Source organism: Mirounga angustirostris, unplaced genomic scaffold, assembly GCF_029215605.1.
Source record: "Mirounga angustirostris isolate CCGP_5_RB_7025 unplaced genomic scaffold, mMirAng1.0.hap1 SCAF_11, whole genome shotgun sequence".
NCBI lineage: Eukaryota > Metazoa > Chordata > Mammalia > Carnivora > Phocidae > Mirounga > Mirounga angustirostris.
The window spans coordinates 103,334,177-103,349,484 of record NW_026991719.1 but is presented as its reverse complement, the minus strand read 5'-3'; the positions used below and the strand labels follow the sequence as shown (position 1 = coordinate 103,349,484).

Below are 15,308 nucleotides of genomic sequence, written 5' to 3'. Positions count from 1 at the left end.
TAGGCTAGGTGTCTTGTGGATCTACAGGTTTTCTCAGCTTTTAACTTCTTACATCACCTACACCATCAGCTCTGGACATGAAAAATACTTGTTTGAAGAATCATTCTCTAAAGACGTTTCTAATTTAGTGGTTGTTCATACAGAGTGGCGCTCTGTTTTAGGGCATTTTACTATATAGTGAATTGAGTTGTGCAGTGGTCAGAATGACCATCTTTCCACTCTGCATGCTGTGCTTCTATCTGTCACTAATATTTGAAAAAGCTCCTATCCATTGTGATAATCTTTCAGAACCATCATTATAATAGGGCATTGCAGCACATTATAGAGTACAAACAGCCAGTATCTGAGAAAATAATTCTATGTGAGTAAAATATTTTCATCTGTTTAAAAGTTCTGAGTAGATAGTAGCCCTGTGTTCAGGCAAAAGGTGAAGGGACCAGCCCTGTTCCACCTTGTCCCTGGACTTTTATAAAGCCAGCTCTGTATATACCATGTTCTCAGTAACAGTGTAATATTGAGGGGCAAACTAGTTCACGTTTGAAGCAGTGATCTACAACTCTATCTCCCCTGCCCCCCCCCTTTTTTTTTATGAGAGAGAGCGTGTGCAGAGGGAGAGGGAGAGATAGAATCTTAAGCAGGCTCCATGCCCAGCACGGGTCTGGGGCTCCATCTTACCCCTGAGATGATGACCTGATTCCAAATCAAAAGTCAGAGGCTTAACCGACTTAGCCCCCCCAGGCGTCCCTCCCCTGCCCCTTTTCTTTCTTCACTTTCAGCCTGGTTCTGCCTCTAACTGGCTGTTATAAATGTTGGTTAGTACTCTCACTGGTCTCATCCTATTCTTACCCATTGTGCATTTTTTTCTATTACCTAGACTTTGGTCTACTTTATGGACTTTAATTTTCCCATCCTGCTCTGAGCAAACCCCATAACCTTCGGTAGGTAGTAATTCCCCACCCTGGATTTGGCCTAACAAGAACCCAATTGACCCTCCCGCAGTCACACAGCTGCAAGCCAAGGCTAGGGATTCAACTAAGCTACTTAGAAAGTACTACCACTACTGCTTTAATTTCCTTAAAGTTAGAAAACAAAAGCCAGGGTTTAAGCTCCTGGGGTGGCGTTTTTAAAAATAATTCGCAGTATTTCAAACTTTAGAATCTTTATTGAATCTCCAAACATGTAATGCACATCAGTGCTAAGCAAAGTGTAAGAGGGTAGGGGGTTTCAAATATAAAAACATAAATGAGTAATTTTCACCTCTTCCCCCAACCTTTTTTCCCCCTCCCTTGTCATCAGTTGTTCTCTCTGTTTGAAGGCGCAGGAGCTGGCATGCCCCAGGAAGGAAAACTGGCAAAATAAGAAGGCAGTGGAGGACCAAATATTGGGGGTGGAGCAAAAGCAATAGGCATAGCAAGAAATGGACTGAAACTCGGAGGTCGAGGAGGTACAAAGCAATGAGCAGTAGGACAAGAAGGTAAACCGGGAGTACCGGAAGACAAGGCGGGAGGCCTCAGCCAATTCTCCACGGGGTGCCGGGGGCCTCCGGGTGGGAAAGAAACATGAGCCAGCCTTTCCTTGCCGGCCATTCTTGTATTTCCTGGAGGCAGCTCCATCATTACCCCTGATCTAACCGTGGGGATATGTGGGGGGCCTCTTACTTGTGGAGCCCTGGATGGAAAGAACCCCTGACCTCGTGGCAAAGCCATGTATAACCTTGCATTATAGCCACCTCTCTCGGTGCCCCCACTGCTGACCCTTGCCCCCCCTATCATCAGTGCGGGAGGGCTGCCAGAGAATTCCTGGGACACATTAATAGAATCCTGTCCCCTAAGCCTCCAGCCTGCCAGCCCCTCAGAGCTATTTACTTCTGCTGTTGCTAGGGACTCTTCCGTAACAGCAGGTGGTGGCCCATAGGGGTGTTGGTGAGCTCTTGAACTGTCGACAGGAATGCAGGCTCCTGCTGTCTCAGAGGGGCGCTCCAGCTGCTCTCTCGCCAGGTCAGTCAGCACACTGAGGGGAGGTCTCTGCAGGAAGCGATGGTGGCCCCAAGGCTCCGCATCATCTTTTGGCATGGAACTAGGACACTGGAGGGACACGTCGTCGGGGCGCGGCTCCCGCATCCCACACTCATCTGCAACTACTCCACTGGGCGAAGAGGCGTGCCCACCAAGGCTTGCAAAAATAGAAATAAATTAATTAATAGGAAATGCAGTGATCTGAGAGTATCTGAAATATGTGATGGGTTAAACTCGCTGGAATATACAAGGGGAAAGGGAAAGCCTATCTCCTCCCACGTAAAAAGTCAGCAAGCACTTTTTTAGCCCACGTTCACCGTACCAGGTGGCTTCTTTAAACAGACAACCCGATTTCCCTTTCTGGCTTTCTTGTGGCTCCACCCCATTCCCCAAGTCCCCACCTCCTCAAGGTAGCAAGGAAGCGGAGAAGACCCAGAGAGCAGCATGCGCAGGCTTGCGATAGAAAACAGCAGCTCTTTCCAGTTAACACCCCCCCCTCCCCCCACGTAGGACCTATGATCCACTAAAGCCCAGCATTCAGATTCTGGCAGGAGTGTCCTGGAAAGTCTTGTGAGGAAAGACTTTTTTTTTTCTTTCTCCACAGAAGTAAAAGAAAGGTTATTTGTGTTAACAAACATTCCAGTTTGTCTCTCTGAAGCACCATTCAACATTTGCAACAGAATTTTGTTAAAATTTTCTTTCATTGAACCCGTACCACACCCTAGAGAACGAATTTCCTCAAGTTTAACACCAACTATTTAGACTACGGATTTGCAACATTTGTTTCAAAATTACATTTAAGAATTGCTGCCCTTAAATCCAGTATTTTTAGTACCTGAGTTTGTGTCCTGCAAGGTTTTGTCTGTGATCCCCTCCTGCACTCTCTCCAACCCACTCGTCCCTGTCCCAGTTACACAGAAAAACAATTAAAACTGCCTTTTGCCTTCAAAATTAAACAGTTCTGCTCAGTTTTGTACTTACACATTTTCAATACAAGCCATGGAGAAAGTTGATCAGGAAAACCTCCGTGAGGTGATGGAAAAAACCAGCTGAATGCCCACGTAGGCCAATTCCGTCTGGAGAGTGGACTTGTGCTTCTGCCTTAGAGCAGCTTGGCAACTCGAGTGAAGCCAAGGACCAACTGCTTCTTTCTAGATTTGGAGTTCTCTTTCTGAGGTTACCAGTTGCTAGGGAAGGGAGGGAGAAAAGGAGTGAGGAGGGGGAGGGGATAAATCTGTGACACTCCTTTGAAGCTAAAAGTAGAACTCCTTTTTGCATAGTAGTAGATGGATGGTAAGGGCCTTCGTTAAGTTAACCCTGTTGCAGCCCAGATGGAAAGACAAATCATTGCAAGATTTTAGAAGAATCATGGAGGCATGGTAATTTATTAAGAGTTATTTCTAAAGTTTTAGTTAAGAAAGGTAGTTACCATGTCTTTACCTTAAGTTTGGAAATACAAACATTGAGCACTGTACCATGCCTAGTCTTGTAATTTAAAATTTCAGTTTTGAAGATGCATACTTGGTGGAGAACAGAAGTTTATGGGGTTAAATTGGTTTTCAATCAGGCTCTCTTGTGAAGATGAAACAAAAATAGCGTTATAAAAAAATTACCCTAAAAATCATATTGGCTTTTATTTTTTAGTCCCTCAATTTGTGTTTTTTTCTACCTTCTAGTTTATTGGTTCTGTATGTTCGTGTTTGTGGGTGTGTCTGTGTGTGTGTGTTATATATTTCCTGTAATAGAGCTCTGTAAATACACATTTTTCCTGTAATAGAACCCTGTAAAACTTCTCTACAAGGGGGAAGGGGAATAAAAGGCATAACAGATATCATAAATGTATGAATATTAGCTCAGATTTCACCTTGTAACTTCTTTGCATAAGGCACTTTCTGTTTTCCAGCCTAAATTTCATCTTCCTCCTCCATTTTAAACAAGTACACTTACCCCGCTTTTATTTTCTGCCATTGATGTACAGATTGATTGCTCTAAAATTACAATGGCCATCCCCTCATCTAAGATTACTAATCTTGCTCTAGGATAAAGCCATAAACTTGGCTCCCTTCCTTAAATTTACCTGAGAATTGTGCTTTTCAGACGATACCTTCAAGACTTTAAAGTCTTTCTTTATTCCCAATATCAGAATATGCCGTTATATTTCAAAGGTTATATAATTTTTTTCTTAAAGAAAGATAACAGACTCAAATATGATATGTTTCAACTTACATATGGAATGTGTGTGTATGTGTGTGTGCATGTATGTGTACAGTGGATAAGTATAAAATACTAATGCAAAGGAATGGTCAGTGCTGCGAAGCAACACAATTCATGATAGAAATAACCTTTTGGGTCTCCAAGTCCACATCTTCCTGCCAGGGTGCCTTGTCCTGGTCTGTACAGTACTGATTTTGTTTTGTTTTGTTTTGTTTTAATCTCGTTGAAAGATGAAAGCGGCATGCTTCCAACATTTCTCCCAGAAGAATCTGTTCACTTGCCTAGCATGGTTCACTATTAAGAAATTTCTTGATTCCCCAGCTTCGTTTATATTTTTCTTCGGTTTATGATTTCCTTGCTTTTTTACATAAGAAAAATCGTTATTAGCAATGTAATTGTGGTGGAGCAGTAAAGTTTTCTTAACACTTGCTAGGTCAGAGGGATAAATCAACGTGTGCTAATGTTTAATAAGTGGTAAATCATATTTACATAGTTTATGCTTTTTTTCCTGAATAATGGCAAGGAAGCCCCAGGAAACCCTTTTATGCCTACCAAGCTATTGCAATGATGGGCTGGTTTACCTAGAAATGCCTGTTTAGTAAAAATATATTAATTGGATTACGTAAGAGTGGAGTATAATATAGACATCAAATAGCTGGGCACTGTGACAAAGCCAATGGCACCAGATAATTTTCCAAAACCATAACAGATATTATAAATTTATGGATACTAGCTCAGATTTTGCCTTGTAACTTGTTAGCTTTTGTGCAATGAATGTTTACTAAATGCCTACTGCATTGACTATTTGGTTCAGTGTGCCTTATAACACAAAGTTAAATATGCAGTTAATGGAGACTTCAAGGAATAGTCAAACTTTCTGGGGAGACAAAATAACATCTATAAAAGAATCAAAGAATGGTATAAAAAATAAACACAGACAACTCACTACATGGTGTAAACTAATACCACAATTAAAATTCAGAAGACGGAACTATAATTTTAGGTTAAAGTAGCTGTGAAATATTTCACATGGAAGGATCAATGTGATATACATGGCAGAAGAGGAAATGGTATTCTGTGTCAAGAATAGGTAATTAGTTGTACCAATCAGGTAATATTTGAAGGCATTCACATTTTATAAAGGAAAAACTGGAATCATCTCAAAACCTACCTTTTGAAAAAAAAAAAAAAGCAGTTGAGCTACCTCAATTATCCAATGAGCTCTGAAAATGAAGTAGTAAAATGTATGTTTTTTTGTTTGTTTGTTTCTTTGCGTGATTGCTTTGGAGAGGGAAAAATGGGTAATGGAAGTTGAGGATTTGCCAAAAAGTAGCTTAGTTGTGAAAGCAGCTAAGATATAAATGCCTTTCATACCCATGGCCTCTTATTTCATGACACAGCTCTAGCATCTCTCAAAAGGTTTTGAAGACTTTATTGAAATGCTAAGTAAGGACCATAGAAGGATATATTTACTTTTGCACAATAATTATGATGTCATTAAAAACGTGGTTATACTGCCAAATCACGCTGTTGGGTTTTTTTCAAAGAAATTTTGCAGATGTGTATGTGTATAAGCAAAGTTTCATTTAAAATGCATCCTTTCTCTTTTACTTAGAAAAAGAATCCAGGGAATAGAGACATAAGAATGGCTTTCTCTGTTTTCATCAGGCTAATCAGGAAGTGATGAGATTGTCATGCTGATCTCTGGGGGACTGTTGTCAAAAGATTCCATCCGTTACTCACTTTCAAAATGCAATGTAACTATTCTTGTGGAAAGTTCCGCAAGTTTAGGATTCAAAAAATACTTCTTAAAGATAGACCAGATATTTTTAAAGGTCTGTTGCTATTTAATTCAACAAATTAAAAAATCATGAGATTAATGAAAGCATGATATTTATTATCCCAGAATGGGTCAACCAGCATTATTCAGCTGCACAACTATGAGTGATACTCCTGTCCTCTCTGACACCAGCTGTCCTGCAAACTCTATGTGGTAAGTGATGAGGATGAACAGGTGAGAGTATGGTTATTTCACCACCAGCACTTGCAAAAGCAACTAACAATATATGCCCCACTGCTGGACCTATTTGTATGAAGTTCAATAGACTGTCATTGCTTTTCTCAAGTTCTTTGCTCCAGATTAAAAAAAAAAAAAAATTTAGTTTCAAATCAGGTATTTATGGCAGTTACTCCAAAACAGGTTATTTCTTTGTATAAATCAGAATCTCTCAGTTCCTTGAACATCTATCACTCTATTTTTTCTTGATCTCCTGAGAGTGAGAACTGGAAATTAAGTAGCAGTAGGGCAAACCAAATGAGAAAAAAGAAGGAAGGAAAAGGAAACCAAGTTTGTTTTTGTTTTTGTTTTTGTTTTTACCACTTACTCTGTACCAGACATCTAATATATTTTGTCTCATTTAATATTCACAGAAAGCTTTTAAGGCAGTTGTTATTATTATACCTATTTTAGAGATAATAATAAAAAGGGTTGGAGAAGTTGAGCATTTTTTTCCCTGAGGCCCCACAGCTACTAAATGGCAGACAATATTCAGATACAGCCAATCTGACACCAAAGCCCATATTTTTCCATTTAACCGCATGGCTTCCTAATTGTAGTTGTAGGTGAATCACATAGGTGGCTCAGATCAAAACATGTGTACCAGATCTGAGTTTAGTTTATTTAATTCATGGACTCACTGACTCATCCTAAGGTAGTTCTGCAATAAAGAAATCATCCAAGCTGCAACGCATCCCAAAATGCCTGCCTATGCAGGAATGCAGCAGGTGAAAATTAGGCATTTGTTGGTACTATGGCAAGATGGTAAAGACTAAAAACCCTGCATGGAGCAACTGGGTGGTGACAAAAAAAATAAATTAGCCATAACACAGCACTGAGTGACCATTACTAACAAACTAATTTTAATATGTGCCCAATATTACCAATATTAAACTTAAATTAATGTTGAACTCTTGAGCTATAGGATTCTTCATATTTTTTCTATGCACTAAGTTGAAATTGAGCCTATAATTGTTGTTAGGTCATCCACCTTCCAGTATTGGAGCAACTGGAAGAACTTAGAGTTAACTCTGTGTGTGTGTGTGTTGGGTGAAATGGGGAGTAGGGTTGAGTTGTCCAAGTGAGCTATTAATGATAACTCTGGAGAATATCTTTCTGAATTAGAGATGTATTAATTTAAAAATAAAAGTACTGTATTTTTTTAAAAGATTTTATTTATTTATTTGACAGAGAGACACAGCTAGAGAGGGAACACAAGCAGGGGGAGTGGGAGAGGAAGAAGCAGGCTTCCCGTGGAGCAGGGAGCCCAATGCGGGGCTTGATCCCAGGAACCTGGGATCATGACCTGAGCCGAAGGCAGACTCTTAACCATCTAAGCCACCCAGGTGCCCCAAAAGTACTGTATTTTATGTTCACATTGGTATATATTATAAATTAACATACAAACATAGACGAATATGTAAAACAAGGAAACTTAATGAAAAATGTTAGTTTACCATAGCCCATTAGACCATAAATCGATAATGATTACATAAACATATATGTATTTTCCCCAGGTTAGAATTAATTGGTAAGCAAAGGAGATGAAGCCATACTTAATTTCTTGAGCACTTGGTCTGAAAAACAAAAACTATTTTAGTTTCTTCTTGCTCGTAATTAAGACACTGTAAATTCATGTTGAAAACATTTTATCAAACTTTATTAAGATGAATAATATGTGCCAAGTTGTTGAGAGCATTGGTTCTGGAATCAGAGGAACACTGACCTGGTTTTAAGTCTCAGCTTTACAATTTACCAGTTTTGTGATCTTGGGCAGGTTTCTTAACTTCTCTGAAGCTCACTCTCCTCATTTGTAAAGTGAGATTATAGAGAGAATTATATTAAATCATTTGTGAAAAGCAACTGTTATATACTAGGTGATTAAAATATAATCTCTTGCCTTGTACATATTAGACTCAGTTTTATATGTAAAATGGGGAAGATGATACCTCTCTTAAGCTATCTCAGGGCAGTTGAGATATTTAAATATGATAATTATGTGAAACTGCTTTGCAATCAGGCTAATGTAACCCTGGGTGATATTTCAGGGGCAAGAGGACTTTAGGGCACACTTTAAATAGCACTGTGTGGGTGGTCACCTATTCCACCTACACCTAAGGCCATTTTTTATTTCCTAAATCATTAAGGTGGGGAGGATTAGCTACACTATTTAAAAAGCTGCATGGTGTAAATACTTTAAACTTTTCAATTGGTGCTGCATAAATCTCACTCATTGTTGTATATAATGCAGTAGCTGTGTTAGAATAAAGAGTCTGCATTTTTGTATTTGACTATATGTTTAACTGGATTTTGGAATCTTGTGTTTCACAGCAGGAAATCTTGTTTTTCACTGAAAGCTCCTGTGGTGATTAGAATGAAAAGCCTGAAAAAAAAAAAAAAAGAAGGTTGCTTTGGCTTCCTGATAGTGAAGATTTGATTGATTCTCTAAACGACTTGCTACATTAGAGAAAAAAATAATTTTTCCCATTCCAGTTGCCCCCCCCACCCTATCCCTCTCAAATGGTCGAATAAGTAGTTTGCTGAAGAAAGTGTTAACATTTTTATAGACTGACAGTAATTCAGTGTTCAAGAAAATTTGCTCATGAACTCAAAATTAAAATAATAATAAAGCCCATCCAGAGAGACCATTCTTAATTCTTGTCTGAATTATGCTGTGTGCCTATGCTGGAAGATTATTAGCAGATGACAGGAATCTTACTCAGATATCAAAGTCTCAACAGCCCTCTAGTAATATCTGAACCAAAATGATGAACCCTTCTAGAGGCACTTGCTCAAACCAGAGCAAGTGGTGGCATGGGCTATTGCACTATTTCAGGTAACCTATACATTTATTTATGTCTGTGGTTCCCAAATTTTACTAAGTAACAGATTCACTTGGAGATCTTATTAAAATAGAAGATTCCCGGGCTCCACGTCCAAGATTCTTATTTAATTGATTGTAGTGGGATCCAGTTATCTGCAGTTGAAATATTTACCAATTCTGATGTAGTGGTCTTCAGATCAAAACAGAGAAATACTGACTAGATGGTCTTATAGCCTTGAAGCCTAGCCTTCTGGGGATGAACCCAGCCTTCTAGTGGGCACTCTTATTCTCTAGGTCGAACCTACAGACCAGGTATGGGAGCACTAAAACATAAAACCTTTTTTGACCATAACCAATGCCTCAGTTCTTGTTGTTCCATAAACCTCCAAATATGATTACTTTTGAAGAGATGTGTTGAGTTTAGTTCATCTAGAGCAGCAATTCTAAAAGTGTGGTCTGGGGAAAACTAGGGTTGTCAAGATCCTTTTGGGGAGTCCACAGGGTCAAAATATTTTCACTATTATATGAAGATATTATTTGCTTTTTTCACTCTTACTCTCTTAAGAGTAAATAAAGGAGTTTTCCAGAGGCTACATGACATGAGATGTCAGTGCTTTGATGACTAATGCATATGATGTAAGAAACATGTTAGGGTTCGAAGCTGACAGCCAAGAAAGAATTCTTGAGACGTCTTTGGTGCAAAAAGGTGATTTTATTAAAGCACGGGGACAGGAGAAAAATCATTAAATCATTAAATTTCCTTACTACCTACAACCCACTGAAAAGTCCTTAAAACAGGCAGAGTGATATTCCTCTAGGGACTCAACTGCCTGGATGTTACTACTTTGCTAAAGGCAAAAGGCAACCTTAGCCTGACGCCCAAGATCCTGTAAGTCAACTTTAACATATAAAAATTCCTTTGGAAACTTCCTTTATCTCTAAACCCCCCAAGATTCGTGTTGGTAATCATTCCCCAAACATATGGCCTACCGATATATATCTGAAGGGTCTCATGACTCAGGTTTTTATTAGACTATAATAAACGACTTTTTGTCAACTATAGCTAGCCCCTTCAAGGTCCTGGAAACCTTGCTTCCAAAATTCCTTAGAGACTTATGCTATCCCTTACCACCTCCCAACTTGCAAGTTATCTAATGGGCCACTCCTCATGACCCTGGTGCAGCTCTTTCTGCCCACGGGTCCTATCCTTGTGCTTTAATAAAATCACCTTTTGCACCAAAGACGTCTCAAGAATTCTTTCTTGGCCATTGGCTTCGAACCCTAATGTCTTTCCTACATGAGAGATTACTTAAAAATTTTTTTAAATCTTAAAAAAAAAAAAAAGAGTCTAAAGTGGTCCTGAGGCTAGCATCCATCTTGTCAGTTCAGATGAAAGAATAAACACTAGAGGTCATATTGGACCAGCTAAGGAACTTGTAGGAATGCAACCCCACTAGTTTACAAGCAGTTAATCAGCACCACCCTAAAGATATAATCATCCGATGTACTTAATGAAATCTTAAACATAAAGAATAAAGATTTTTTTTTTTAGATTCCAAGTCTTTTGAGATGGAGAAGACCAACAGGGAACCAGATGAAGCGTCACCAGAGCACCTGCTAGCATGACTTCATGGGCTTCCAATCAGTGGCATCCACCTACTCAGGAGAGGAGACCCCTGTCCCAAATTTTGCCCTTAAAAACCCTCACTTGCAAGCCATCAGAGGGTTTGAAACTTTTGAGCATTAGCCCTCCCCTACCCCCTATCCTCCTCATTCTCCTGGGTGGCACCACACAAATAAATAACCTATCTTTCTTCACTGCAAACCTCAGTGTCAGTTTTTATTTGCTTACTGTGCATCAGCTGGATGAACTCTTATTCTGTTCAGTTATAGCCCCAGATCAAAAAGTTTTAAAATGTGTGTTTTATTTAACACAAGCATAGTTTTAAATGTACATCATTTAATGTAAATTGATGAAATTGCTCCCAAATCTCAAGGAAATTTCGAACCTTGTTAAAATATTCAGATTCTTAATTTTTGCATCCTTTTATAAATCCTTAAGATGGAAATGAGTATTATAAGACAAAACAACAATTATTGACTTATTGGATGTCTCCTGTATTATCAATTATTATGTAAGCCACTACATATGAGATAAAATATGTTTTGGCTTGAGGAACTTACATTCATTTGGGGAAATAAAAATGAGTCATATTAAATAAATGTCTAATTGTAGAATGTTTACATTACTTTCCTTAAAATTAATCAAAAGCAAAGATGGGTGGAAGCTAAGCAATCTAATCACAGAGGATTTCTCAGGAGAGACAAAACTGCAGTTCTACTTCAAAGGATGAAAAGGATTTGAATAGGAAAAAAAAGTTCTCAAATTAAATCTATTCCTAAAAACTACTACAAATAGACTTTAAGGGAGATTTTAATTTTCATTCTTGAATCTTTTTATATCATTTGATTTTTTAACTTAACATCACTTTACTAAACAATAACATTATTTTTAAACAACAAAGAATATTCTCTCAGAGATCTAAAATAATATCCAGACTATTTGGGGCTAAAACATGCTAAAACACTTGCCTCAGTGTCTTAGAAATTAAGAAGAAACTGTTTTTCCAGTGGAGTTAACTCAAATAATTATCACAGACTTTTTTTTCCACTTTTGGCCTTTGACCAGAGCCACATAGAAAATTGTCACCAAAGCCTGGCTTCAAAATCAGATGTTCCCTTTGTTTTCACTCTATGCAGCTAGTTCATTTTTATATACCTCTGGGTAAATTTGTTTTTTTTTTTTTTTACTCTGTTTTATGTATTTTTAACTGGTCAGATTATTTTGGACTGAAGGCATGTGGTGAGACTTAAGCGCTCTCTAGGGAGCTCCAGCTAACATTATATATGGAGTGTCCAGTTGCTGGATTGCTTGCTTCCAGAGCTCTGTAATGGCTATTGGGAACTTTTCCAACTGCTCCAGAGAAGGAACCAATGTCTTTTCTCTATTCAGTACTGACAATGGCTTGCAATTCACTTTAAAATTTCCCCATGATGACCCCTTTCTATTATATCAGCAGTAAATGAAAACAGTAGTTCCTGCTTTTGGTAAATTCATCAGACTTTATTTTTATACTGGAGAAAAAAATCACCTTTATTATTATATTTGGGTCCTTTTAGCTCTGTTGTGAAAGTCCTTGAAAAACTTTCCCATCTTCCAGTTGAAAGACCATTCCTATATGTTTACATTACATTCTTATGTGTTTATTGTGCATTATATTGCAACATTGTTTGGCTTCCATGACATTAAAATAACACACAAAAAATTGATATCTTGCCCTCTCCACCCTGTATTTTCAAGAAAATTTCACCATGATTTCACTGGACTTGAGAAAACAGCAGGGGAAAGAAAGTTTTAATTATGCAAATATAAAAATCATCAAAGTCGGGGTTAGATTTGATGAAAGCTCAGCCTCCTTTTCAATATTTACTGCTTGTCACCAAATTAAATTTCAGATTATATTTAATAAGAAGATTACAACATTTAAACAAATAACAACTTTATGCAGCAAAACCTAATTATATTTGCTTAGTCTTGTGCTTTGGATTACTCACAGGAAAGAGATTTGGAATTGCCAATATGAAGTTCTTAGTATTCATTATATCACACCCTCACAGGGGCTCAGAACCAGTTGCCCTAAAATGTGCCATTTCAGCTTGCACATATTTCAAGCTGAAAACAATCAAGACTGAAAAGATTTAGGAAGAAACTGACTTTCCCACTAACTGCTTAAAATAATTTAGATAAAGGACCTGCTCCAAGAAGAGAGCTATCACCATAGATAACTACATTATAATAAGAACTAAGGGTGGTAGGCAAGAATTTAGCAAAATATGTTTGTTAAAATTCCTCTCTATGTCCTATTGTTTCTGTGTAGCCCAGAAAACATTTGTTTGCCAAAAACGTACTCTTTTTCATCTTCCTATGAATTGCTTTCCTTCCCTTTGAGGTCCCAGACCCTTACCTCCTTCTCCTTAGTTCAGAATGACTATACTTCATTTTACCTGTCTTTGGAATCTCTCATGTTTATGTGGATTCCCCACACATATGTAATGTAACTAAATTTGATTCTCTCCTGTTAACCTGTCTCATGTCAATTTAATTCTTACACAAACCAGAAGACTCTTGAGGGGTGCAGGAAAAGTTTTTTGCTTCTACACCTTATTATTTGCTAACAGAAGCTACATTTTATTTTATTTATATTTTTAAATTTGTTTGACTGTTTATTTATTTATTTATTTATTTATTTATTTATTTATTTATTTGTAATCTCTACACCCAGGGAGGGGCTTGAACTCATGACCTAAGATCAAGAATCATAGGCTCTTCCAACTGAGCCAGCCAGGAGCCCCTAGAAGCTACATTTTAGATTCCACTACCTTCTAAACCCAAATTAAGATATGATATATCTACAAAATCATTTGCCCTCATGGCTTAGGTGAATTCACAGTTGATACTACTCAATGATCTGTTATAAAAAAAAAAATTACAGTACAAAATTAACTTAGAGATGAGATTTTTGGAAATGTAATAGGGTTTAAATATAAATTAATTTCATGGCAACATACCAGAATATACCACCATATAACAGGAAATTGCAGTAAAAAGAAAATTGATGTTAATGGAGTCTTTAAAACTTAAAGGTGTAGGGCGCCTGGGTGGCTCAGTTGGTTAAGCGACTGCCTTCAGCTCAGGTCATGATCCTGGAGTCCCGGGATCGAGTTCCACATCAGGCTCCTTGCTCGGCAGGGAGTCTGCTTCTCCCTCTGACCCTCCTCCCTCTCATGCTCTTTGTCTCTCATTCTGTCTGTCTCAAATAAATAAATAAAATCTTTAAAAAAAAAAACAACTTAAAGGTGTAAAGAGAACTTATTAAGTAAATGTGACATTATATTTTATCCCTGTGAACTTATTATGTGCATTAATATAAGCATAAACATATTCCATCTATCTGTCAAACATTTAAAGGGTCCAAATCTTAAGTACCTCAGTATTGGTTGGTTTGTTGTTACTAAAGTATTTTATACACATTTTATCTAAAGTTTAGAACCCAGAAACAGTGATGGCAAACAAAAATTCATAAACATCTACTGTTTAGAAAGTTAAACATACTAAAAAAGATTATGCCAAGATTCTTACTGAAGTAAACAGTAAACATCTTAAAAAATCTTGAAGACTTTGGGTATGTGAACTAATGTAAAGCATACCATTACTAGGGCTATAACCAAATTCTTGAGAGCTGCACACCATGCTGATAAAGGGCTTCCACACTTGTAAGTCAGGGAACAAAAAGTGTATTGTCATTTTTGCTGAAAATTTACTTTTAGCTGATCTCTGAAATTACCCATACCTCATCCCATCTATAGAAAATGAGTTTGAAAATTATGCCACTGATCTCTTAAATAGCTTATCACTACTTTAAGTACAAGTGAATGAAATGAACTACTGAGGTCAACGGTGATACTCAGTAAAAAGCTTTTGCCTCTTTCCAACCCTTCTGCTCTAAATACGCACCCATCTTTTGCTCTTTGGTATGTGTAAGATCAGATAGGACCTAGAAAACAGTGAGAGACGATGGTAAGAAGAACCACAGAGAAAAATAGGCCTTATGCAAAGACAAAATGTCAAATGCCTAATTCTTCTGAAAGTTTTGAAGGAGGCAAAAAATAAATGTCTGGTCAGGAGTTACAGGCCAAGTTCCACAAATGTTTATTCTGTTGTTTATGTTTTTTGTTGTCATTCTGGAATTTAAAATAACTCTGAAAAAGCTATTGGATCAAAAAAAAAAAAAAAAAAGGAGAACTGACAACTACTCGAAGGTCAAAACTGATGATAAGTACTATTGTTAGCAAACCCTCTTGCTCAACTGTAGACCCCCAGCTAAAACCAGAAATAGAGAAGACTGCTTAACTCATGCTCTAACTAAAACCCATCATGCTTGTTTCTTACTGCATCTTTTTGAGGCATTGATGATGTTTTACAATGACCTGGAACATCCCAACAGCCAGACCAGAAAAACCCTGATAGCAATGGAATGCCTAGAAGACCACACCCACATGTCCCCTTCCCTGCCCAAGATCATGGGCTGAACACATACCAACCCCCACCCATAATCATGTGCTCTTTGCCTGTTATCTT

General features: G+C 37.8%; 1 protein-coding gene across 1 annotated transcript; it reads right to left on the bottom strand.

Annotated features, from left to right (window-relative positions):
• Positions 1–1,148: 1,148 nt before the first annotated feature.
• On the bottom strand, positions 1,149–3,151 carry PRR32 (proline rich 32). Its single transcript, XM_045867207.3, has 2 exons — positions 2,997–3,151; positions 1,149–2,172 (listed from the first exon to the last, which is right to left on the bottom strand). The coding sequence occupies exons 1-2, from the start codon at positions 3,014–3,016 to the stop codon at positions 1,293–1,295; spliced, it is 900 nt and encodes a 299-aa protein (XP_045723163.1). The 5' UTR covers positions 3,017–3,151; the 3' UTR covers positions 1,149–1,292.
• Between the last annotated feature and the right edge of the window lie 12,157 nt (positions 3,152–15,308).

Coding starts and splice junctions, on each gene's coding strand:
- PRR32 (XM_045867207.3), bottom strand. CDS start 3,016: ATGGCTTGTATTGAAAATGT. Junction 2,173..2,996: donor ATGGCTTGTATTGAAAATGT/GTAAGTACAAAA, acceptor TATTTTTGCAAG/CCTTGGTGGGCACGCCTCTT.